General features: G+C 41.6%; 1 protein-coding gene across 1 annotated transcript; it reads left to right on the forward strand.

Moving 5' to 3' along the window:
• The first annotated feature begins 9,189 nt into the window (after positions 1–9,189).
• On the forward strand, positions 9,190–24,390 carry LOC115208193 (mucin-5AC-like). The gene is made up of 20 exons (XM_029776055.1): positions 9,190–9,207; positions 9,553–9,579; positions 10,421–10,708; positions 10,978–11,259; positions 12,424–12,735; positions 12,877–12,933; positions 15,322–15,375; positions 18,865–18,912; positions 19,104–19,157; positions 19,627–19,674; positions 19,866–19,919; positions 20,015–20,071; positions 22,342–22,434; positions 22,595–22,613; positions 22,724–22,755; positions 22,854–22,970; positions 23,275–23,303; positions 23,406–23,472; positions 23,817–23,857; positions 24,002–24,390. Exons 3-20 carry the CDS (start codon positions 10,528–10,530, stop codon positions 24,092–24,094), a joined length of 1,638 nt encoding a protein of 545 aa, XP_029631915.1. The 5' UTR covers positions 9,190–9,207; positions 9,553–9,579; positions 10,421–10,527; the 3' UTR covers positions 24,095–24,390.
• Positions 24,391–27,964: the final 3,574 nt, after the last annotated feature.

Genomic DNA, 27,964 nt, shown 5'->3' on the forward strand with positions numbered 1-27,964 from the left:
TGGTAAAACATACAATGCCTTCAGAAAGTCTTCACACCCCTTGACGTTTTCCACATTTTGTTGTGTTACAGCCTGAATTTAAAATGTATGAAATTGAGATTTTTTTGTAACTGGCCTACACACAATACCCCATATCGGGGTGGCAGGTAATCCAGTGGTTAGACCGTTGGACTAGTAATCGAAAGGTTGCAAGATCGAATTCCCGAGCTGACAAGGTAAAAATCTGCCGTTCTGCCCCTGAACAAGGCAGTTAACCCACTGTTCCTAGGCCGTCATTGAAAGTAAGAATTTGTTCTTAACTGACTTGCCTAGTTAAATAAAGGTAAAATAAAAAAGGAAAATAAATAAGGTCAAAGTGGAATTACGCCAACAAAATAAAAAAAGTGTCATTGAGTATTCAACCCCTTTGTTTTGGAAATCCAAAATAAGTTCAGAAGTAAAATTCTGCTTAAGAAGTCGCATAATATGTTGCATGGACTCACTCTGTGTGCAATAATAGTGTTTAACATGATTTTTTAATGGCCTCATCTCTGTACCCCACACATACAATTATCTGTAAAGTCCATCAGTCACGTAGTGAATTTCAAACACAGATTAACCAAAAAAACAGGGAGGTTGTCTAATGCCTCACAAAGAAGGACACTTATTGTTTAAAAAAAGCAGACATTGAATATCGCTTTGAGTAAGGTGAAGTTATTAATGGATGGTTTATCAATATACCCAGTCACAACAAAGATACCGGCATCATTCCTAACTTAGTTGCCGGAGAGGAAGAAACCTGCTCAGAGTTTTCACCATGAGGCCAATGGTGACCTTAAAGCTGTTACAGAGTTTAATGACGCTCAGCAGCACCTTCTCCATGCTGCTCTTCGTCGTCCTTCTCGTCTTCCTGTGGAGGAACTGGGGGGTCATCTCGCAGTACCTGGATCGCTTCCTGATGTCCCCGAGTTGACCTACACGGGTGGGGCTCTCTTAATGAGTGACGAAGGGAGGTGATGGTGGGGCGGGGCTCCCTGAACAATGTGTGTGTGGGGGGGGGTGACTAACTAACAAACCCGTACACTGCCTCTGATGCATGTGGTGGAGCCAGGCCAGCACAAAGGGTGGGCTTAGCGGAAAGGAGGAGGATGATGAGGTGCCAGGAGATCTGCACACTTACTTCTCTCTCTCTCTCAGAACTGTGAAATTGTTTACACGTGGAAGCGGTTTTCTTTCTTTAGAATTGATTCAAGTGGTATTGAATTTGTTTCTTCTTATTATTGCAGTCATTAATGCAGATGCTTGAGGGATTTCTCTTGTAGCAGGATTGGGAAGGTAAACAGCTGGCATGTTGATGATCCACGTGGCTAGTGACTTCACCCTTTTTTCACTCTCCTTTTCTCTACGTCCAAAATCTCTCTTCCTTTTCTCTCTTTAACCCTAAAATCTCTCCTTTCTCCCTGTTCTTACTCCCAATATGTTCTCTTCCATGTTTGTCTTCCTCTGCCCCTCTTCTTAATCACCCCAGTCTTTGCCCATTTCACCAAATCGCTCTTCTTTCTGGGAGGATTGATGTGACTAGCTACAGTGCACTGTTGTGGACAAAATCTAATTCATCACTGGATCAAGCAAGTGATGGGTTCTTAACTTGTTTCTATTGGACAAGCTAAACGCGACGTTGGGCCTGATTGGATCAGGACTGAGTCGGAATATGCTCAGCTTGACACCTTGCACTCTTGGCCTGGCCTGTTGGATCTGCCCCTGCTGAAACTATAATCTAATCTCTAAACTGAATGAACATACTTAAAGAGCTGTGAAACTGCTCAGACTTTCAGTGCGTCCGTACTGTTTCTATTAGTGAAAATGAAATGTAAACTTTTTATTTTTTTAAACAAATAAACATGCGGTTTTAAAAATGAAGGATTGAGTCAACAAACCCAGTTTCTATTTCAACCTCAAGCTTTTGATGTGTTGCAAATGTTGCCTATATTGACAAGCTAGTCGAGCTCTAACAATGTCCTCAAAGATGGAAGGCAGGCGAGACTGTTCTAGCCAATGAGGGCAGATAAGTGTGACTGGGTCATAGATAGGCCTCATCTGCGACAGCTTCAATGGCGTTGTCTATACTCTCCATTTTAAAGTATTCCATTTTCTTCAATGGCAGATTTCTCCTGACTCATAGGATTTCCCACCCAGTTGACTATGTTAAAATAGTGAAAGCCCTCCATGGCAATATCCATGCTAAAATGGGTTATCCATAAGTATCACAACAGGCACAACTCCAATATGAAGTAGTTTTTTCAGTTGCAGAAATGCCACGAGTCCACAACCTAACAATTACAGAACTTGGATTTGATCAAATAACCCCCAAGTAGCAAATTGGCAAATATTTGTTGACCAAATACAACTCATTGACCTCCATACAAATTGCTCACGTCGTGGACAGATTCTGGGCAGAGTAAAACCTTGCTTCGCTTCTTCCTGTGTATCCTTTTTCAAATCAGGCCTTGAGGTCCACAGCATTAATGATTTATTCTTCTCCGTAGGGGTGGTTGAGTAAAAGCTGGTTAAACTTCCAGGGAATAAAGAACCAGGAGCACCAGCGGACAGCAATGCTCTGGTTTGGGTACCTTTGAATATCAAACTAAAGACCCAATTAGTTATTCCTCCCCCTTGTGGTCAAACTGAAGTGGTACAACATTTTGCATTTCACCATTGTGGGCACTGACCCATAACAGACTAGTTTTGAATAATTTCCCATAGATTAATAGTTATGAGAAATGTTTGTTTTGAGATGGTTAATTCTAACTGTATAGAAAGAATGCTACCACACACCAGCAGCATCAATTTCCATGGTGGAGAGAACAGTGAAAAACCAGTATCAAGGCCGTCCCTCAGGAGACTGGTACCAAGATGTCATATCCAGTGTGTTCCAAGCTCAGAAGGATCTCAACCATCTGCACACTCACTGTACCAGATTATCCCAATGAATCGTGCCATGGTCATCAACCTATGATGGATGAACAACAAAATCCTGACTGTATAGAAAACAACTTAACCATCAATATTTTCCAGGAACCGGGAAGTCACTGTACTAGTGATGCAATTAATCTGTCAGAAGATGGTACTGATTAAGCAGGTGCAAGAAATAAGAACTTAACAGATTGTTATTTATATATATATCCATATATCTTGCATCAGTGAATCATTAAACATCTTTACAAACCCATAGCCACCATCAACACTTCTCTACATCTACAGGAAAAGTGGAGATTACATTTTACAGCAGTTAGGTCTACACTTAAATGCCACAAACAAGTAGTACAAAAACTGCTTTATTTAAAAACAAAGTGGATAAAAGGAGTGCAGTCACTCTGCTGCTGCCCTCTTGCCTCGTTTCACTGTGGTTTTAGCTTCAGGAGCAGCAGTGTCCCCTTCATCACCCTCTGCAGGTTTCTGGAAAGCTTTGGCCTTTGCACCCTTCTTTGCTGCCCCTTCACCCTTGGTAGTCTTCTGTGCTTTGGGTTGATCCTCAGCTGTCCCCTCATCCCCACTGTCCTCTTCGACTTGGGCTTCTTAGCAGGGGCCACCTTGGAAGCAGATGGTTTTGCGGCCTTCCTGAGTTTTGCATCCTGAAAGATGAAAATGACAGGTTTGCAATGCAATCCCCCATTTAAAATTTGAGATTCAATTTAACCATGGTAAAGCCCAAATAGGGAACAGTACCCATGACAAAAGTGTGTGTGTGTGTGTATATGTGTATATATATATATACTGCTCAAAAAAAATAAAGGGAACACTTAAACAACACAATGTAACTCCAAGTCAATCACACTTCTGTGAAATCAAACTGTCCACTTAGGAAGCAACACTAATTGACAATAAATTTCACATGCTGTTGTGCAAATGGAATAGCCAACAGGTGGAAATTATAGGCAATTAGCAAGACACCCCCAATAAAGGAGTGGTTCTGCAGGTGGTGACCACAGACCACTTCTCAGTTCCTATGCTTCCTGGCTGATGTTTTGGTCACTTTTGAATGCTGGCGGTGCTTTCACTCTAGTGGTAGCATTAGATGGAGTCTACATCCCACACAAGTGGCTCAGGTAGTGCAGCTCATCCAGGATGGCACATCAATGTGAGCTGTGGCAAGAAGGTTTGCTGTGTCTGTCAGCGTAGTGTCCAGAGCATGGAGGTGCTACCAGGAGACAGGCCAGTACATCAGGAGATGTGGAGGAGGCCATAAGAGGGCAAAAAACTAGCAGCAGGACCGCTACCTGTCTTTGTGCAAGGAGGAGCAGGAGAAGCACTGCCAGAGCCCTGCAAAATGACCTCCAGCAGGCCACAAATGTGCATGTGTCTGCTCAAACGGTCAGAAACAGACTCCATGAGGGTGGTATGAGGGCCCGACGTCCACAGGTGGGGGTTGTGCTTACAGCCCAACACCGTGCAGGACATTTGGCATTTGCCAGAGAACACCATGATTGGCAAATTCGCCACTGGCGCCCTGTGCTCTTCAAAGATGAACGCAGGTTCACACTGAGCACATGTGACAGACGTGACAGAGTCTGGAGACGCCGTGGAGAACGGTGGCATTTCTTTGGGGGGGGCCGCACAGCCCTCCATGTGCTCGCCAGAGGTAGCCCGACTGCCATTAGGTACCGAGATGAGATCCTCAGACCCCTTGTGAGACCATATGCTGGTGCGGTTGGCCCTGGGTTCCTCCTAATGCAAGACAATGCTAGACCTTATGTGGCTGGAGTGTGTCAGCAGTTCCTGCAAGAGGAAGGCATTGATGCTATAGACTGGCCCGCCCGTTCCCCAGACCTGAATCCAATTGAGCACATCTGGGACATCATGTCTCGCTCCATCCACCAACGCCACGTTGCACCACACTCTGTCCAGGAGTTGGCGGATGCTTTAGTCCAGGTCTGGGAGGAGATCCCTCAGGAGACCATCCGCCACCTCATCAGGAGCATGCCCAGGCGTTGTAGGGAGGTCATACAGGCACGTGAAGGCCACACACACTACTGAGCCTCATTTTGACTTGTTTTAAGGACATTACATCAAAGTTGGATCAGCCTGTAGTGTGGTTTTCCACTTTAATTTTGAGTGTGACTCCAAATCCAGACCTCCATGGGTTGATAAATTGGATTTCCATTGATTATTTTTGTGTGATTTTGTTGTCAGCACATTCAACTATGTAAAGAAAAAAGTATTTAATAAGATTATTTCATTAATTCAGATCTAGGATGTGTTATTTTAGTGTTCCCTTTATTTTTTTGAGCAGTATATATATATATATATATATAAAAAGGCCCATTACACCAAAACCACTTGAACAATGCCAATAGTCAGAACATAACTGAAACCACACTTGCCTCTGAAGGTTTCTCCTTCTGCTTTTTGGCTGTAGCCTTTTTCTTCTCAGCTTCTAGAGACAAGAGTTAGTGATGTGTGTGTGTGTGTGTGTGTGTGTGTGTGTGTGTGTATGCATGCAAGTGAGATACCCATACAAGTCATTGAATGAGCAATGTTAAATGTCCTCCAATGGGAGTAGCTCAATAACAACGATCCCATACAATTGGGCAGATTATAGGGTGATGTCTAAATCCTAGGAGTGATGAGCACAATCAAATCAGTGGATTCAGTTTACCGGCTTCCTTGTTCTTAGTCTTCTTGGCTCCAACCTTGGCAGCCTTCTCCACATTGGGATCAGTGTTCTCAGTGGCCTTTGTCTTGGGCTCCTTCACCCTACCCCTGACTGCAAGTTGGCAAGGGAGGGTGAACACACATTGACCTACATTATAGTAAACCGCAAACCCATGTTCAATATGTTTGTCATATAATGTTGACTAATCTAATAAACACACAACTTTATATTCAGAACTGGTACCATAAAGTTTGGCTCATTTGGCAGGAAAGCTACTATCACATTCAGAAAATAAAGTCCATTCACCTTGGAACACATTTTCCTTGATTTAATTACTTGGGTTAACAAAGCCTAGTTGCCACAAGTAGCCTATTGAAGTAACTGTCCAGTGGAGATCTCACTTTAAAAAAAGTTTATATTGTGTTAATTCGTACCCAAATAATGTTGTGGACTCATCCTGTATAGTGATGTTACGTTTGATGCCTGAGCTCTGAGGCATGCGTTGAAATCGCAGTGTGCCGATGCCCGGTTTTTAGTGACCAGCAGCACTGTTTTTCAAAGTAGCTCATCTTGAGATAGGCTATTGCCAAGAGGAGCGCATTGGCCCTCACCGTGAGTAGTAGCCTATGGCTTCATCATTACGTGAGTCAGTGTGCCACTGGAAATTGTATGTAATTGCCCAATGTAGTAATATATAAATAAAAAACACAGTTCAAACAGGAAAGCTGCTTTAACATACTCAATTAGAATTGTTGGGAAGGAAAACCATTTCACTCATGTTGTAAATTATAGGTCATATTTCATAGAAATCTGGAAACACTGGGCATTTACTTTAAGAAGATTTAGACATGCATGGGTCACTTACCCGAAACCTCCCCTGTGCGCCGTTTGCTATCGAGTTGGTGTCCTCACCAATACCCCGCCCTCGGTTCCTTTTTTCAGGGTCTTGCGTGTCATGTACTTCAACCTCATCAGGTCCACAGATGGATATTTCTCTGTTATGTAGCCGCGAATGGCCTGCGATGAGACCAATCGAGAGTCCAACTCCTTCAGCGCTTCTTTAACCATCACCATCGTAGGTGGATGAAGAGGAGTTTTCCGCGCCTCAGCAGGTGCTTGTTGGATTCTAACAATGAAATTGACAAATGTATCAACCGTAATCTAACCAAATAGCCGTTACTTCTTCGGCGGCTGCTGCTTTTTTTTAGGAGGCATGATCAAACGGTTAATCTCAAAGTTAGGCTATATAAAAACGTTAGTTTAAAAACAGCAACTGCATTCTCAGCCTACACACGTTCAATGTTATGCACTTCAAGCAAAGCCAGGGGCGAAAATCTGATATCAACTTTGGAGGGGACAATTATATGAAAGTTTCTCAAGAGCAATTCCTGAGGGGGACACCAAAAGTAGTGCTGTAACAGATATCCTACATTGTAATATGGTAAATGTATATTGAGGAACCAAAGAAATAAGGTGTTTGCCGTACTCCTAACTACCGGTACCCAAAACTACACAACTAATCACAACAGCAATACCATTGCCTTTAACAAATCTTAGTTCAGACACCAGTTTAAGTTGAGAGTGGGGGTATCCCTGGCATTTTCCAATTATGTTCCTATTTTACAAGTAAAAAAAATTGAGAACCTTTCATAATGTTGCCAAACAAAGACTCAACAAACTTACCTGAGACTCCCTGTCTCTGCCAGTCTGTCCCTGCATATCTGTCCCCAACTCTGCTGTCTGTGTGCCATCTGTTGCCTGCTCTGCCTAATGACATCATTGTGAAACATTTCCATTAGAATTTCATTTCTTTCTCATGAACATTTTATCAACTAGTCTTTGAGATATTAGGCTACTAGGGTTCTTACTTTGCGTTTTGGTGTAATGAAAAATACTCTGATGTCCGTCTTTCATTTTTCTGCCATTTTTCTACCTGGCTGGCTGGCTGGCTGGCTACACACACACACAGTGTGTAGGTTATTTACAGTAAGAGATGGGCTTCTATCATCTTATCTTTTATCATTCTATTTGGGCTTCGATCTAAAAGGTAGCTAGCAAATGTGAAACGGATTAAAATGACAAGAGTTGACAGCTGTATGAGTTCACCATTTACACAACATATGCTGCAACCTTTTGTAATTTGAATAGTTTGCTTCATATTGGCTGGCTTCCAACAATAGCTGAATTTGCAAAGCTAGCGAGCACCAATTCCGTTTCAGTGGTGTTTGCTATAATCTTTGCTACCCGGTTAAATAAAGGTGAAATAAAATAAATAAATAAAAGTTCCCTTGCGACAATTTAGCTTTTGCAACGAGACCATTAAATATATTTAAGACAATGGTAGAAGAGAGTGTAGTTCTGTTCAGTTTGGACTTTAGTTTATCGCTAACCTTATCACAGGGACTTTGAAGCACTAACTTACATCATCTGCATGCTGATCTTGGAATAAATTAACGATAGCAAAGATTCCATCTTTGACGAGGCCACATAAATGGAATAGGTACTAGCTAGCTTAATAGTTAATATTTGAGCGCTAGCTCTGCATATTCAGCTAGTGTGTGTGCGCGATTGACTGGATTAACCTCACGTCAGCTACGTTCATTGAGTGCCTTTCAGACAGTGGATACGACCCCTCTGTTACCTTGCCAACTAAGGAACTGGCAGTGGATCAAACCATTGTGAGGCAAAGGGTGGGGGGGTCGCAGTCTTTTGAAACTTGAAAGTGTCTATAATCAGCACAATTGCTTTCATTGCGTATTATTAATATTATTTAAATTACATAGTTATGTTTCAGTGATATATTGGGGGGGGACAAATCATATTTTTCCCAGGATGGGGGGGTCGTGTGTCCCCCGTCCCCCCCGGGATTTCCGCCCCTGAGCAAAGCACGTGGTTCATCTGAACGGGCGCTGACATTTAGGTACCAGTCAGAGTATTAAAGGTAAACTGATCAGTCTGAGTAGTGAGAACTCGCTTCTTCTTCTCTCCTCCGTTCCTTCCTTCCATCCTTTCCTTTCCTTTACTGTGCTTATCAGTTTACCTTCACTGCTCCGGCATATTATTAAACACGACTCACCAAACAAATTAAATATGACAACCCTTCTACATTTTAGAGATCATCAAACTCTCAACTACAAATGCAGGGTTTTTGTAGTTAAACTTTGTGCAGCTGTCAAAAATTTAAAACAAAAGTCGAAGATAAATATTTTTCTCAGACAGACAAGTTAGTTTGTTGTTTTTAAAAATCGAATTGCCGGCAATAATGATACAAAATAAAATCTGTTAAAGACAGTTAGTTTTAGATCATAAAAATAATGACCGATAAATGATTCTGAATGTTCAGCCTCCTTGTCCTCTGCAACATGACCTCAGCCCACAGTTGTCATATGAGACATGTGGTTTTCCTGTGAACAAGCACCAGATCTACTTTTCTATTGAAACATTTATTCTTTGTCCCAGTCACTGCCACCATCTTCTCTGAAGTCAGACTAACAGTATGTATGTAGCTGTCTAAAAAATGACATTGTTCATCCCTGATATGGCTGGTCGTATGTTTTTGCTCATCCTCCTTTTCGGTGAGTTATTTTTCCGTTCCAAGTTCCATCATCTGTTAGTGCTACAGGATATTCCATTCTTCTTTCCCCTCTTTTAGTCTTTTACTTTAGGAACTCTTAATATTTCAACATGTTATGGTTATAATAAGTGTGTCTTATTCCATTGATCATCCTATTCATTTATATTTCTCTGTCATTATTTTACATTTTGTTCAGATAAGAATGACCACTGCTTGATAACATGGCTGTGAATGAATTCCAGGCTATTCTGCTTCACCAGCTTGTGTAAAGTGTTCCCATCTAATGTTTTCTTATTTTTCATAATGGCAAAAAGAGCATGATAATGACCCATTTTGTTATGTCTAGATACCTTCCAGTACATCAAAGCCAAAGGTCAGTATCATTATTATGAATTTAAAGCTGCATTATGGAACATTTTAGGCTACCAGACAAAACAAAGGGTTACCAAAATATTGAAATAGTGATTGAATTTTTTTCAATAAAAACGTTATTTTGATGAATTCATCGGAGTCAACATGGGTCAGCATCCCCATGGAATGCTTTCGACACATTGTAAAATCCATGCCCCGACTGTTTGGTATACTGCGTGTAGTCCCGACACAAATCTAGGGTTGGTACCCAAGCCAGCTGGTGGATCATTCTAAATGTTCTGTTGCCATGATGGCTGTCAATGTTCTTATCACCTTGCTTGCTAGCTAGGCAACTTCGGCTAACACAGTCACGTCAAACAGTGCAGCCAGAATAACAGCAAAGATGCTGAGACTTCAGCTCAGACACACCTCCCCAAGCTCTGGGACAGTTCTGGTCAGAAAATCCATCACTTCCTTTGTTTGGCTGTGCCCATATAGCAACGTTCCACAATGAGCATATGTCCTGGTGGAAGGATGAAAATAAAACACATTTACTCAGAACAATAATACGTCTTTAATGAAAGACATGTCCTTAATCTTTTGTTGAAATGTTGGTAACCGTTTTACAAAAGCAAAATGCCCATCGAAGCCGAGGATTACTGTGTGATAACTCCCTCCTAAGGGCTGTTCCTGCCACGGGTTCTCATTGTTTATTGTTAAATAGACAACAGTGTCTTAATTGTTTTTCTCTTTCAAACTCATATAATATTAAGTGGTACATTATCTGTATGAGTAGTTAAACATTGAAAATGAATTTATAATTCAATTCAAAAAGACACTCCATCATCCCTCTGATGTCACAGATCTTCCTCAGCCCAGTCTGACAGTGATTCCTGCAGTCATCAAAGAGAGAGACTCAGTTCAGCTGAACTGTCAGACTCCTCCATCTGTCTCTGAGTGTTACTTCAAAATGGAAGGGCAAGTGGAATTCACCCTACCATCACCCTGTCAACAGACACTCACAGGAACACTACTGGTGAGGTGGACAGGTCAGAGTTCACCAGCTGAGGTCAAAATACAATGTCAGTACAGTGCTACAGGTTCACAGTTTAGATCCATATACAGTGAGCCTTCAAAAGTCACAATTCAGGGTAAGAAGACTATTTGAATGGTTGTAAACAATGTACTGTTGTGGCATTTTACTATGTTCCTCTTAGTATATTTTATCATACTGTGTGTTGTTATATGCTATTACATGAAACAATCAAGGAATATATTATCTCCTTAATTTCCCATACTGTCGCTGCATGAGGTAATGGACTCAAGATCCTTAAGTGTGAAGTAACAAGGAGGGACTAGGCTATCAGTACATTTCTCAAAACCACAAAATGCTAAATGCTAAATTCCCCTATTCTTACAGACACTCCTCAGCTGACAGTGAATTCTACAGTCATCAGAGAGACAGAATCAGTTCAGCTGAGTTGTGACACTCCTCCATCTCTCCATGTGTCTAACTGTTACTTCTACATAGAGGTGGGGAAGAATCTTCCAGACTCATTGTGTACGCAGACAATAACAGGAACTGAGCTGCTGAAGAGGGCAGGTCCAACATTTCCAGCTTTGGTCAAAGTGAAGTGTTACTATGTTGTAGGGAAGTCTCACACATCTCCTTTTAGTAACCCTGTCTCAGTCACTGTTCAGGGTAAGTAGGTGGTTTATAAAATTATACACTTCACTGTTATACCGTATTAATTATGCTCGTTCTGAAAATGAGATATTTTGTCGTATTTCCTAAATGTCTTCATTTCACATAATGATAGGATTTACTGTACTTTGTACAAACATAAATGCTGACATAGTTGAACATTGTATTAATGGATTTTCCATACTGTTAGTATGTATGGATTACCTATAATGTTTTTTAAATGCAACTTTCAAAGAGACACACCTCCTCCCAGGCTGACAGTCAGTTCTACAGTCATCAGAGGGAGAGACTCAGTTCAGCTGAGCTGTCAGACTCCTCCATCTGTCTCTGTGTCTCACTGTTACTTCTACACAGAAGGGAGAGATCTTAAACCCTCACCCTGTACGAAGTCACTCACGGGACTGAGCTGCTCTCGTGGTCAGGTCAAAGTTCATCTGCTGAGATCAAACTGAGATGTTTTTACACAGTAGAAACTCACTTTCCATCGATGCAAAGTGGTTCTGTTTCTCTTACTATTCCCACGGAAAACAACCACAGAGACAGGCCAAAGTACAATCAAAGGTTCTTTTATAAACTCAGCTTTACATAGTAATACACAGTATCAGTACGGCCCTATTAGAAACGTATAAATAGGCTGGGATTTAGGGCTGTAGGCTTACTAGAAGCAACGGGCCAAACTAACACAGCAGTTGATTCCCGATCGGTGGCCAATGTTCATTCGGGTCCTTCTGAGCAGGGTTTGTTCGTTCAGAGAGGTGCAGCGAGTCGGTCGAGAGGTCCCTTGTTCAGCTCCTTTTAACTCTAGTTCTGGGGCGTGTTTAGCAATTAGTTTAGGGAGGGAGGAGGTGATAGAGAATCGTCTCAATGTCACTTTAGTCCATGTTAATCTGTGGAATCACAGCACACCATACAAAAATAGTCCATGCGATTCAATTTGATTTCACACGTGAGAATGTAAGGAATTAAGTGAAAGGCAATCATTGTAAACACACAGCACACATGATGAAATGGGACTCATAAATAGGCATGATATCAAATAAGACATGCTGATATGTAATATAAAGAGAATGCAGGCTCTAGTTTACTAAGAGTCAGTGTCACTTGTGACATATACATTCAAATAGAGTGATGCAAATAAGAGTCTCTGTCCTTTCCTAACAGATCCAAAACCAGACATTACAGTCCATTTTGATGTGTACTTCAACGTCATCTGTTTGATTCCTGGATCCGTCAGTCCTGACACCACCTGTAACCTGTATGTTGGAGAGGAGAGTCAGCCATCCTTCACAGCAAAGATCAAGAAGAGAAAAGCCTCCTCAGCATCCAAACAGCCGTTCTGTCAATTCACTCCAAAACATAGTGATCTGATCAGTCGTCTTCAGTCAGTGAGGAATAAGGAGGTGAGCTGTGACTACAGAGTGGGCTCAGGACCAAACTCTCTCTCTCCACGCAGTGATGGGTACAGCTTTACAGGTGAGTCATTATCTAAACAAATCTATCAGGGCTGCAGGTCTTCATGATCTGACTCACTTTGATTTTAGCATCTTCTTAGTATGACTATATTCATTCTGACCAACAAACTAAATACCACATTTCAATCCCAAATGATTTCAGATCTGGTGGGATTTCACATCAGTGATCCAGCAACTATACAGACACCTTCTATAGCAGGTAGGCTACACATTTGTGCTTTTATAGTGGCGCTGCTGTTATTTTAAAGCAAAGCAAGTTTCAGCAGTAAGAATAGTTGTGTTCATGTGTAAATGAAGCTGTTCCGTTAGATAATTAAGCTGTTCTGTAGATATGACACCAGCCTCAACACCAATGTCTGGGATCATCAGCACAAGTAATAGAATGTCTGTGTTCATCTAGTGGAGTGTTTAGATCGTATCTATGCTCTGTTATACTTCTGCTGTTAGATAACATGGTGACTTCATTCTAGGAAGCTGTCAACAACAGTCAGCACCTTATCTGTCCTGAAAGACTTTATCACCTTATGAATTGGTCTTATCATCTCTATAATGAGAAATATATTCTACCAGGGCTAGAAGCAATCTGTCCGTAGTGATTTTTATAGTATTACTTTGCCATTTTGAAAAGACAAGTCATAAAGGTATTTCAAAAGGCCAACAACACCATGATAATCATTAATACAATCATTCATAAAATGCTACATTTACATTTACGTCATTTAGCAGACGCCCTTATCCAGAGCGACTTACAAATTGGTGCATTCACCTTATGATATCCAGTGGAACAACCACTTCAATAGTACATCTATATCTTTTTTTTGGGGGGGGGGTTTAGAAGGATTACTTTGTCCTATCCCAGGTATTCCTTAAAGAGGTGCGGTTTCAGGTGTCTCCGGAAGGTGGTGATTGACTCCGCTGTCCTGGCGTCGTGAGGGAGCTTGTTCCACCATTGGGGTGCCAGAGCAGCGAACAGTTTTGACTGGGCTGGGCGGGAACTGTGCTTCCGCAGAGGTAGGGAGGCGAACAGACCAGAGGTGGATGAACGCAGTGCCCTTTGGGTGTAGGGACTGATCAGATCCTGATGTACGGAGGTGCCGTTCCCCTCACAGCTCCGTAGGCAAGCACCATGGTCTTGTAGCAGATGCGAGCTTCAACTGGAAGCCAGTGGAGTGTGCGGAGGAGCGGGGTGACGTGAGAGAACTTGGGAAGGTTGAACACCAGACGGGCTGCGGCGTTCTGGATGAGTTGTAGGGGTTTAATGGCACAGGCAGGGAGCCCCGCCAGCAGCGAGTTGCAGTAATCCAGACGGGTGATGACAAGTGCCTGGATTAGGACCTGAGCCGCTTCCTGTGTATGGCAGGGTCGTACTCTGCGAATGTTGTAGAGCATGAACCTACAGGATTGGGTCACCGCCTTGATGTTAGCGGAGAACGACAGGGTGTTGTCCAGGGTCACGCCAAGGCTCTTAGCACTCTGGGAGGAGGACACAGTGGAATTGTCAACCAGGATGGCGAGATCATGGAACGGGCAGTACTCCCCCGGGAGGAAGAGCAGCTCCGTCTTGCCGAGGTTCAGCTTGAGGTGGTGATCCGTCATCCACACTGATATGTCTGCCAGACATGCAGAGATGCGATTCGCCACCTTGTTATCAGAAGGGGGAAAGGAGAAGATTAATTGTGTGTCGTCTGCTTAGCAATGATAGGAGAGACCATGTGAGGATATGACAGAGCCAAGTGACTTGGTGTATAGCGAGAATAGGAGAGGGCCTAGAACTGAGCCCTGGGGGACACCAGTGGTGAGAGCATGTGGTGCAGAGACGGATTCTCGCCACGCCACCTGGTAGGAGCGACCTGTCAGGTAGGATGCAATTCAAGAGTGAGCCGCGCTGGAGATGCCCAACTCGGAGAGAGTGGAGAGGAGGATCTGATGGTTCACAGTATCAAAGGCAGCAGATAGGTCTAGAAGGATGAGAGCAGAGGAGAGAGAGTTAGCTTTAGCAGTGCAGGGAAACACATGTTTGTAAGGAAATCTGAAACATGTGACCAGAACTGGGACACCACAGGACATTCCCAAAACATTAGTGTTCCAACAGTATTCATACGGCATCTATCACATATTGGAGTAGGAATCAGCTTCATCTTAAAACGTCTAAATGAGGTTGCATAACTTCTATGTCTAAGCTTATAATGTATAAGCTGGTGTGCTGGGTTTTTAGAGGTAACAGATACATTTTCCCAAACGGTATCCCAGTTCAGGTTGTGCCCCAGCCCCGCATTTCACGGTTCCATACTAGAGTGACACCCAATGTAGAGCATTTAACAGACAGCAGGCAATCATAAGTGGCAGAGACCATTCTAGAAGTTAATGAAGGGAATATCCATGTAAGCATTATGTGGGATGTTAACGGGGCATCCCATGGTTCACCATAAGCTTTTAAGGGTCTGGGTTTTAATAATAATATGCCAAATTATGAAATTGGGAACACTTCATCTTTCTACTGACTGAGTTGTGTTGTTCTCTATCAGAAATAATGAATACCTTTCTTCTTGTGTAATCAGATACAGAATTCACTTGTATTACTTTCCAGCAGTTTCAACTGTTACTTCTACTTTGACCCCTGACATCACAGTGAGACCAACTAGTAAGTATCCTTTACTTTGCAATTACATTTTTCACTAAAGCTCCAACAGGTTTACTCATAGACTTATTCATAGCTGCTTGTACGCTAAATTGTTCTACCTTTCTTAGATATGAATGTTGCCGGAGGGGATGGCTGCTGTTTTACGGGTTCCTAACCAATTGTGCTATTCTGGCAGTTTTTTTTGCGTTGTTTGTAATTTGTTTTGTACATAATGTTTCTGCCACCATCTCTTATGACCGAAAAGAGCTTCTGGACATCAGAACAGCTGTCATAGGGGTCGTGGAATGGAGACCAAGGCGCAGCGTGTTTAGTGCTCATCTTTTACTTTTAATGAAGGCACTTCTCAAAGAAAAAACAAACGACAGCCAAACAGTTCTGTCAGGTATACTAACAAACTAAACAGAAAGCAACCACCCACAAAACCCAAAGGAAAACTGGCTGCCTAAGTATGCCTTTCAATCAGAGACAACGAAAGACACCTGCCTCTGATTGGAAACCATACTCGGCCAAACATGGAAAACGAAACATAGAATTAGAAAACTAGAACAAATTCCCCTAGAAAACCCCCCCCACACAAAACAACCCCCCTGCCATGCCCTGACCATACTACTATGGCAAATGACCCTTTTTATTAGTCAGGACGTGACAACAGCAATTACTCGCTGGGCGACGATTTCTTCTTAATGAATTGAAGGAAAAAGATTTACGTCTCTTCACAGACCAGGCCCAAAGCCCCGTCATTTGCATGAAGAGGAGACGCCGATAGAGGGGTCGCAGATCCTGATGCTTGGTGAGAATTTGTCTGCAAGTTGATTATCCTGCTTTACCATCCGTATCTTATGTTTCACCGAGTCATGGCTGAACGAGGACATGGATCATATACAGTTGGCTGGGTTGTCCGTGCATCGGTAAGACAGAACAATAAACCTCCAGTAAGACGAGGGGTGGTGGTCTGTGTCTATTTGTCAATAACAACTGGTGCGCAATCTCTAATATTAAGGAAGTCTAGAGGTTTTGCTCGCCTGAGCTAGAATGTCTCATGATAAGCTGTAGACCACACTATTTACCAATAGAGTTTATCTATATTTTTCGCAGCTGTCTGTTTACCACCACAAACGGCAGGCACTGAGACCGCACTCAACGAGCTGTATAAGGCCATAAGCAAACATGAGAATGCTCATCCAGAAGCGGCGCGCCTAGTGGCTGGGGACTTTAATGCAGGAAAACTTAAATCCATTTTACCTAATTTGTACCAGGATGTGAAATGTGCAACCAGAGGAAAAAAATCTCTAGACCACTTTCACTCCACACACAGAGATGTGTACAAATCACTCCCTCGCCCTCCATTTGGCAAATCTGACCATAATTCTATCCTCCTGATTCCTGCTAACAAGCAAAAACTCAAGCAGGACTTACCAGTTACTTGCTCATTACGGAAGTGGTCAGATGACACACTTGCTAAGCTACAGGACTGTTTTGCTAGTACAGACTGGAATATGTTTTGGGATTCATCCGATGGCATTGAGGAGTATACGTCAACCAGAAGCCATGGATTACAGGCAACATCCTCACTGAGCAAAAAGCTAGAGCTGCCGCTTTCAAGGAGAGGGACACTTATCCGGATGCTTATAAGAAATCCTGCTACGCCCTCAGACGAAACATTAGACAGGCAAAGAATTAATACAGGGCTAAGATTGAATCCTACTACACTGGCTCTGACGCTCGTCGGATGTGACAAGGCTTGCAAACTTTCATGGATCACAAAGGGAAACCCAACCGTGAGCTGCCCAGTGACGAAAGCCTACCAAACGAGCTAAATGCTTTCTATGCTTGCATCAAGGCAAGCAACGCTAAACCATGCATGAGATCACCATTCTGTTTCGTACGACTGTGAGAACACGCTCTCCTTAGCCGATGTGAGTAAGACCTTTAAACAGGTCAACTTTCACAAGGCCGCAGGGCCAGACGGATTACAAGGACACATACTGAGAGCATGCACTGACCAACTGGCAAGTGTCTTCACTGACATTTTCAACCTCTCCCTGACTGAGTCTGTAATACCGACATGTTTCAAGCAGACCACCATAGTCCCTGTGCCCAAGAACGCCAAGGTAACCTGCCTAAATGACTACTGGCCTGTAGCACTCACATCTGTAGCCATGAAGTGCTTTCAAAGGTTGGTCATGGCTCACATCAACACCATCATCCCAGAAACTCTAGAACCCACTACAATTCACATACCGCCCCAGCAGATCCACAAATGACGCAATCGTTATTGGTCTCAGCATTCAACACCATAGTTCCCCTTAAAGCTCATCACTAAGCTAAGTACCCAGGGCCTAAAATCCTCCCTCTTCAACTGGATCCTGGACTTCCTGACGGGCCGCCCCCAGGTTGTAAGGGTAGGCAACAACAAAATCTGCCTCACTGATCCTCAACACAGGGGCCCGTCAGGGCTTTGTGTTAAGTCCCCTTGTGTACTACCTGTTCACCCACGACTGCGTGGTCATGCACGTCTACAACACCATCATTAAGTTTTCCGACAACACAATGGTGGTAGGACTGATCACCGACAACGATGAGAAAGCCCATAGGGAGGAGGTCAGATACCTGGCAGTGTGATGCCAGGACAGCAAGCGCTCCCTCAGCACGCCCCCCATTCACATCGACGGGGCTGTAGTGTAAGCGGGTTTGAGAGCTTCAACTTCCTTGATGTCCACATCACTTACAAACTATCATGGTCCAAACACACCAAGACAGTTGTGAAGAAGGCATGACAATGCTTATCCCCTCTCAGGAGACTGAAAAGATTTGGCATGGGTCATCAGATCCTCAAAAAGTTATACAGCTGCACCATCGAGAGCATCCTGACTGATTGCATCACCGCTTGGTATGGCAACTGCTCGGCATCAGACCTCAGAGGGTAGTGCGTACGGCCCAGTACATCACTGGGGACAAGCTTCCTGCCATCCAGGACATCTATACTAGGCGGGGTCAGAGGAAGGCCCTAAAAATTGTCAAAGACTCCAGCCACCCAAGTCATAAACTGTTCTCTCTGCTACTGCATGGCAAGTGGTACCGGATTGCCAAGTTTAGGTCCAAAAGGCTCCTTAACAGCTTCTACCCCCAAGCTATAAGACTGCTAAAGACTTAATCAAATGGCTAACCAGACTATTTGCATTGACTTCCATTTTTATTCTGCTGCTACTCGTTGTTTATTACCAATGCATAGTCACTTTACACCTTCCTACATATACATATTACCTGAATTACCTCCTGTATATAGCCTCGTTATTTTATTGTGTTACTTTTTGAAACGTTTTCTTTATTTAATTAATTTAATTATTTATAAAAAAAGCAAATATTTTATATTTTAAATAAACTGCATTGTTGAAAGTAAGAGTTTCATGGTAAGGTTGTATTGTAACACCTGTTATTTTATTTGATATGAAACAAATGTACATTTCTCTTCTCATCTCTTCTCACCAGGTTTGACCTCTCCTTTGGCACCCAGCACAGCAGTGAATCCTACATCAGGTGTGTTGGTCATCTTTAGTTAGTAAAACTGAAAAAACATGGACTTATTTTATCTTACCCAGGTCTTTGTATTCTTTTCTCATCACAAATGTGCCTAATTACTAGAAAAGATGTTGATATTGGATTGATTAAATCATCCCATTAAGATACCTTATTGTATAACCAGATCCAATGACTTTGCTTTGCACCAGATTTGACTGTTAGTCCTACTTTGACAACTGACACAACAAAGAGTCGAACTGAAAGTGAGTATGTCCACACGATTTCTGTTTATTGGTGTTGACTAAGTTGGGATGTGTGTTAACTGTTAACAGCTTCTTCCCCTGAGCCGTAAGACTGCTAAACAGTTAATCAAATTGCTAACCAGACTATTTGCATTGACCTCCTTTTTTATTCTGCTGCTCACTGTTCATTACCTATGTATAGTCATTTTTCATCTTCCTACATATACATATTACCTGAATTACCTCCTATATATAGTCTTATTAATGTTATTTTATTGTGTTGCTTTTTTAAATGTTTTTTTAATTTTATTTGTTTAGAACTTTTTTAGCAAATATTTTCTTACTTAAAAAAACGGAATTGTTGAAAGTAAGTGTTTCATGGTAAGGTTGTATTGTAACACCTGTTGTATTCGGCGCATGTGACAAAAACCATTTTATTTTATTTGATATGAAACAAATTTACATTTCTCTTCTCATCTCTTCTCACCAGGTTTGACCTCTCCTTTGGCCCCCATCACAGTAGTGAAGCCTACATCAGGTGTGTTGGTCATCTTTAGTTAGTAAAACTGAAAAAGATTGACTTATATTATCTTACCTAGGTATTTGTATACATTTTTTCATCACAAATGTGCCTAATTACAAGAAAACAGGTTGATATTGGATTGATTAAATCATCCCATTAAGATACCTTATTGTATAACCAGATCCAATGACTTTGCTTTGCACCAGATTTGACTGTTAGTCCTACTTTGACAACTGACACAACAAAGAGTCCAACTGAAAGTGAGTTTGGCCACACGATTTTTGTTTATTGGTGTTTAGTAAGTCGTGATGTGTGTTAACTGTTAACAAACCGTCTCTATCTTGTATGTGAACAGGAGGTCAAAGCTCCACAGACAGTGTTGTGAATTCAAACAGTCAAAAAAGAGTTTTGGGTAAGTGTCCTTATTTAGTAATCCCACAGCAAAAATACACTTGTCTTTTCCTGCTAGCTCTGACCTTGCTGATAACTACTTTGTTGAGGGAAAATGTACTTGTGATTGTGATATGTTGTTGCCTCACCAAGCTATCTTAAGATGAATGCACTAATGTAAGTCGCTCTGGATTAAGAGCCTCTGCTAAATGACTTGTTGTGGAAATGTCCATCAGTGGCACCTGAAGTCAATATTAAATTAATCATTCTTTATTATCAGCAAGCTGGAGAGGTTCCAACAAACTTAATGTACCATAGTAAACGTTGGTCGGGAGCTCCGCCGGAGAAGTCCCATTAGTTCTCTTATATAGTGCTTAACCTGTCTGGGCTAGGGGGCAGGATTTTCACGGCCGGATGAAAAACGTACCCAATTTAAACAGGTTACTACTCTGGCCCAGAAACTAGAATATGCATATTATTAGATTTGGATAAAACACTCTGAAGTTTCTAAAACTGTTTGAATGGTGTCTGTGAGTATAACAGAACTCATATGGCAGGCAAAAACCTGAGAAAAATTCAAGCAGGAAGTGGAGTCTGAGAATTGTAGTTCTTCTTTTGATTCTCTATCGAAGCTACAGTGTCTGTGGGGTGATGTTGCACTTCCTAAGGCTTCCATTGGCTGTCTCTAGCCCTCAGAAAGTGGTTTGAGCATTCTCCTGTCACTGGGCAGATAATAGGAGCTCAGTTACTGAGTGGTCTGCCTGGCAACAAAGGGATTGGATATGCGCGGTCACGCGAGCACGCCGTTCCTTCTTTTTCTTCTTGAATGAATATGCTATTGTCCGGTTGGAATATTATCGCAATTTTACGTAAAAAATACCATAAAGATTGATTTTAAACAGCGTTTGACATGCTTCTAAGTACGGTAATGGAACATTTTGACCTTTTGTCTCTCGTTCTGCGCTCGCGCGTTATGCCTTTGGATAAGTGATCTGTAGGCACGAACATAATCGAGGTATTTGTACATAAATATTGATTATTTATTACAAAAACAAAATTTCTTGTGGAAGTAGCAGTCCTGGTAGTGCATTCTGACAAAGGTCAGCAAAGGTAAGAGAATATTTCTAATACTAATTCTGAGTTTAGGTTGCCCCGAACTTGGCAGGTGTCTGAATAGCTCACCGTGATGGCTGAGCTATGTACTCAGAATATTGAAAAATGTGCTTTCTCTGTAAAGCTATTTTAAAATCTGACACAACGGTTGCATCCAGGGGTAGTCTATCTATAATTCTTTAAATAATTTTCATATATTTTGTCAACGTTTTTATGATGAGTATTTTTGTAAATTGATGTGCACATTTACCGGACGTTTTGGTGGGAATACATTTTCAGAACATCATGCTCCAATGTAAAATGCTGTTTTTGGATATAAATATGAACTTTATTGAACAAAACATACATGTATTGTGTAACATAATGTCCTAGGAGTGTCATCTGATGAAGATTGTCAAAGGTTAGTGTTTCATTTAGCTGTGTTTTGGGTTTTATTGACACATGTCCTTGCTTGGAAAATGGCTGTGTGATTATTTTTGTCTATGTACTCTCCTAACATAATCTAATGTTTTGCTTTCGCTGTAAAGCCTTTTTGAAATCGGACAATGTGGTTACATCAAGGAGAAGTGTATCTTTAAAATGGTGTAAAATAGTTGTATGTTTGAGAAAGTTGAATTATGACATTTTGTTGTTTTTGAATTTGCCGCCCTGATATTTCCCTGGCTGTGTCCCGCAGGTGGGACGCTAGCGTCCCACATAGCCCATAGAAGTTAAACAGACAAGTTATATTTGCAATATTTAGTTTATTTCTTATTCATAATTAATTCATCATTAACGTTTGGTTCATGCATGAGACCAACCAATACCTCACGAGGCTTCTTCTCTTCAAGCTGAGACCTTGAAACTGAGACACCCCTTTCGGTTTTCAAAACAATGTTCTTGGTGCACTGCCAAATTACTTATACTGATAGTGAGGATTCCTCCCAGTCACGATCAATCAGTCACTTGCTTGAACCCAGTCGAATTAGTTATTAGAAAAGCACAAACATAACATATTCATTCACAGACTCACATTTAAAATGTTTAGCTAACTAGCTGTCCTTTCTCACATATATGTAAACGGAAACGTTTACCAAGACTAATAATAATGTGGTATTCTAACACCTGTCGACCATTGAAGTATTTACATTTGGATTAAGAGCTAATGAACTCTTCTGATGACATCATGTCACCAAACAGCGGTGCAATTATGGCAGACAGCAGTGGGTATGGCTTCTGGAGTGGGCGTGTTCCTGATGGGATTGACAGCTGTCTATCTCTGCAGGAGGAGCAGTGAGTACTTCTGATTCTGCATAACAAATCATTTGCAAACATTTTCCTTCTCATTAATGTAAGTGCCTTTGACATGGGTTAATCTTTCAACTCCTTTTGGTGATATTGTGTAGTGTAGGCTATATTCAATATCATTCATTTAGCCTAATTTGTTTTTCAGAGAAAACCAATTCTCAGAGGTAAGAATTCCCCTTTGTGAATATGATGCAGATTGTATCAACCTTTAGTTCTGTATTGTCCATGATGAGATGTTCTTACCACAACCTTCTTATACTTTTATGTTGTACAGACCTACAGCCAGACAGGATGATCACAGCCAATGTATGTTCCAAACAAAATACATCAAACACTGCACACACTACTAACACAACTACACACATGCATGTACAAACACATATTCAAATTTCATTTTCATATAGTTTCTGTTGTTGGTGATTTGGTGATGGGAGCTATGAGCAGTGCAGCCATGTTGGATTCAAGGGATGCTGGGATCTATTCTCTCATCACCTCTGTACCGTCCACGTTTTTGCCCTCAGGTGAGTTTGTAACAGAATGTCTTCTATCCCCGTCTTCCTGACCTGGGATGTGAATTTGGGACCCTCAGCACAATAACACTTAATCACTCAATGCCAACCATACTAACTTACATTTTTTAACCAGAGCATCTTGAAAGCGTGAGAACAGAGCTGTAAGTCTCCAGGGTGGTTTGAGTCAGGAGGAGAAGCGTGAAGTGACATCAAGCCCTGTTATTTTCACTTCTTCTGCCCCCCCCCCCCCCACACACACACACACACACACAGACACACAACCTCTTACTTTGTCTCTCTCTGTGAGATACAGGTCCTGTGCAGGTATCTAGAAATGAAGATGTAAGTACAGTAAAAATAATAACCTTGGATATAGATACATACTTGTTTTCGGAAAGACAGTCTGAGGGATAATAAGGACCTTTCTCTCTCTCTTTCCTCCAGGCTGATTCAGAGAATACAGGGATCTACAGCCTGATCACTTCTGTACCATCCACATCTGTACCACCAGGTTTGTCTATTTAACTCTATCCCATATATTCATATCATGTAGGGCTTTCTATAGGACTCAAAGTTGTTTAGGCTTGGATGTTGGTCTGAGGTAGTCATATCAGTAAGCATGTATGTATATAAGTTATACATAAGATAATGTGTTAGAGCATGAGAATAGAGCTGTACGTCTACAGGATGGTTTGAGTCAGGAGGAGAAGTGTGAAGGGACATTAAGCACAGCAAAGTGACATGCAGAACCACACCCACACTGACACGTACACACTCACTCACTCACTCACTCACTCACTCACTCACTCACTCACTCACTCACTCACTCACTCAGGCTCCTTCTGTGTTGTACAGGTACTTTTGAAGAAAATGGGAAGTCATCTGAAAATGATAATGTAAGTTCAAAATCACTCACTGTATTTGGTGATTGTGAACGACTCTCAGTTTCAGATTGATGTTACATCCTTTTAAGTTACATTACATTTACAGTACTGTAGAATAAAAGGACTGAAGTTAAACTGTCTGTTTATTTTCTCTAGTCTGATACGTACCACGTATACAGCTCAATCCCCGACAGACCAGAAACCTCAGCCCAGCCTGATGGGTTGTACAGTCTTCTGCAGACACACTGAAACTACACCACTGGCTTTCTGTATGTCTTACAGAAATACTCTTTCTTTCAGGATGTCCTTTAATTATCACACATCATGTTACTGTAAATAAGTATCTAATACATCTACCGCAGTGCCGTTTCTATCTGTAAGCGACATACAGTAAGCAGCCGCTAGAGGCCCCTCCCCCCTCCAGAAAAAAACGTAGGATAGTAGAAAACACAACGTGCAGTTTAGAAATGTGGTTCTGCATCAGCAGTTTTATCTTGTTATGTCAATCACTGACAGTCACTCAATTATCCCGTCAGCTAAGATTTTATAGATTCCTAGGCAAGTTAGTCTCGCCAGCTATCTAAGCCTTGTAGTAATGGCCAAATTAATGCCCAGGGGCCCTGACCTCCAGGGGGCCCCCAAACATTTTGTTAGTCACTCTCACTCAGATATCAAATGAACATGGAATAGGTCATGGCAAAATGCGTAGAATTGTAGGAAATTAGCTTTTAAACTGAATTGTATTATTTCAACGACAATGGCACAATGTGTTGAATTTCAGGAAATTTGCTTAATAACTTCAATGTTCTCTCCGCCCCATGGCAAAATGAGTAGAATTGCAGGACATTAATTTTACACCTCCAAATGTTTCTCTCCGCTGCCACGAGTGGGACCACTAAAATGTTTTGTCGGCAAGGTGGGCAAATCTCGCTTAGGGCCCCCAAAATGCTTGGAACTGCCTTAATTTACTGTATCACACATGGACACCTGGCTAATGTTACATACCTATCCATAATGTCTGTTAATGTGTTAGTATTTTTATTTGGGGATTTTGGAGGGGTCCGGGGCATACTCCCCTTTAAACATTTTTAAGTAAATGCCCAAGAAAATATATACTGCATTTATATCTATTCTGTCATCGGTGTGATGTCTCCTTCCATAACGGTTTGATACAATTTACTCAATAAAATATATTTGTGATCAAAATCGATAGATACAGACAATTTAAAATAAATAAATATATAACATATTCACACATAATGCAAAAAACAGGTAAATAGGAAATTAAGATAAATTAAGTCATTAAGATCCAAGTGGTATTGCTAAGACATTTTTCTTGGAGAAATTCATCTTGCGTTGAAATATGCTTAAAAAAAAGTCTAATGTTATTTTAACAATTTTTGCGGCAAAAGTTAGCAAACCCCAAAAGCCTGATCTTATAGCAAAAGTATTGATATTGACATTGCCCACATACTTTGATACAAGCTACAAAATATAACATTTCGGTTTTAAAAATGTTTACATTGTTGGCAACATCAGATCATCAAAACTGAAAAATATAGATTTCCTAAATGTTATTCAAATCTCCCAATTTCTCCATGTTTACTTGTTAACTTGTTATTTTCCAAGTTCACAGTTGAATTTCAACTTACTCAGCACCTCAGTCGCTCCTTCAATGTGCAGTGTTTTAGACACATTCTAGCCTTGAAGTCCAATGACTGCGGAGTGGTTTAGATGTAAATGGTGTGAGAACACAACTTCATTACATTTTTTTCCAATTAATATTAGCTTACATTCTGTTTCGATGCACACCTGAGCCCAGCGGTCAGGATGGTCGATTATGCTATGGGGGATGGCTTTGTTTGTTGAAAAAGGGGTGGCTCTCCCCTCACCTCCCATACACACTGTACATATATTTTTTTATTGTGTTATTGACTGAATGTTTGTTTATGTGTAACTCTGTTGTTGTTTTATCTTGGCCAGGTTGCAGTTGTAAATGAGAACTTGTTCTCAACTGTCACAAGTATCTTCGTCTTCTGACGATATAACGAAATCATCGTCGGAAAAGGATGACCAATACGCAGCAGAGTCGATATATTCCATCTTGAACATTTAATTAAATCAACACGAATACAAAAACAATAAACAAGAAAACGAACGATAAACTGACAGTCTGCAAAGCATAGGCTCAACACAGAACAATCACCCACAAATACCAAACACAAACACACCCTACTATATGGGACTCTCAATCAAAGGCAGATAGACAACACCTGCCTTCAACTGAGAGTCCCAACCCCAATTAACCAAACATAGACATACACTCACTAGACTCCACATAGAAATACCTAAACATAAACCAAAACCCGGAATTACTAAATCAAACACCCTTTTAACAAAACACACCACCCTGAACTACATAAAACAAATACCCTCTGCCACGTCCTGACCAAACTACAAAACAATTAATCTTATACTGGCCAGGACGTGACATCAACTGGCCTACCTGGTTAAATATATGTGAAATAAAATAAAATAAAACATAAATCCCTCTTCTATAAGACCTTTAAGGTACAGCAAATACAAATCCTATGTTTTTTTCTCCATTTGAAATGCTCTCTTCTGTAAAACAAAAAAGTAAGCAGAATAAATTGACTTTGACCATTCCCTCATCTTTGTTAGTATTTTATATGATTTGATTTTGATCTTGATTATTCAAGATAATGCAACAACTATGTACTGTTGTCTATGTCACCTTTATCTGGCCATTGGTGAAGACCAATGTGCTATTTTCCTTAAATGTTTCTTTCAGTCCATATACAGCGCATTCGGAAAGTATTCATACACCTTGACTTTTTCCACATTTTGTTACATTAAAGCCTTACTCTAAAATGGGTAAAATAGTCCCCCGCCCCCATTAAGCTACACACAATGCCCCATAATGACAAAGCAAAAACAGATTTTTAGACATAGGTTTTTAGACATAACACTGAAAATGATATTTAAATAACTATCCAGACCCATTACTCAGTACTTTGCTGAATCGCCTTTGGCAGCAATTACAGCCTCAAGTCTTCTTGGGTATGATGCTACAAGCTTGGCACACCTGTATTTGGAGAGTTTCTCCCATTCTTCTCTGCAGACCCTCTCAAGTTCTGTCAGGTTGGATGTGGAGCGTTGCTGCACAGCTATTTTCAGGGATCTCCAGAGATGTTTGATCGGGTTCAAGTCCGGGTTCTGGCAGGGCCACTCAAGGACATTCAAAGACTTGTCCCAAAGCCACTCCTGCGTTGTCTTCGCTGTGTGCTTAGGGTTGTTATCCTATTGGAAGGTAAACCTTCGCCCCAGTCTGAGGTCCTGAGTGCTCTGTTCTCATGTTTTCATCAAGGATCTCTCCTTACTTTGCTCTGTTCATCTTTCCCTCGATCCTGACTAGTCTCCCAGTCCCTGCTGCTGAAAACATCCCCACAGCATGATGTTGCCACCACCATGCTTCACCATAGAGATTGTGAAAGGTTTCCTCCAGACGTGATGCTTGGCATTCAGGCCAAAGACTTCAATCTTGGTTTCATCAGACCAAAGAATATTGGTTCTCATGGTCTGAGAGTCCTTAAGGTGCCATTTGGCAAGCTCTAAGAGGGCTGTCATGTGCCTTTTACTGAGGTGTGGCTTCCGTCTGGCCACTCTACCATAAAAGCCTGATTGGTGGAGTGCTGCAGAGATGGTTGTCCTTCTGGATGGTTCTCCCATCTCCATAGAGGAACTCTGCCAGAGTGACCATCGGGTTCTTGGTCACCTCCCGGACCAAGGCCCTTCTCCCCTGATTTTCCCAGAGACAGATAATTCTTAGTCCTGGACTAAAAATATTATTCAAAGGACAATTTACAGATGATCTGTATTGTGGTTGGTTCTACTGTGAGGGAGGCAAAGTGGCCTACATTCTCCTGATGCAGTCACAGACAGTCTACAGAACACATACCAACCAGTACATGTATGCTGTCACGTGTCCACATCTGCAAACAGGTGCACGAGTGCACACATGCACACGCACCCACACACACACACCACAGTAGGGTGGAAAGTTAGACGAGACACTTGCCGCATCCTGTCCTTCTGAAA

The sequence above is a fragment of the Salmo trutta genome, chromosome 14 (genome assembly GCF_901001165.1).
Source record: "Salmo trutta chromosome 14, fSalTru1.1, whole genome shotgun sequence".
In the NCBI taxonomy this organism is placed as follows: Eukaryota; Metazoa; Chordata; class Actinopteri; order Salmoniformes; family Salmonidae; genus Salmo; species Salmo trutta.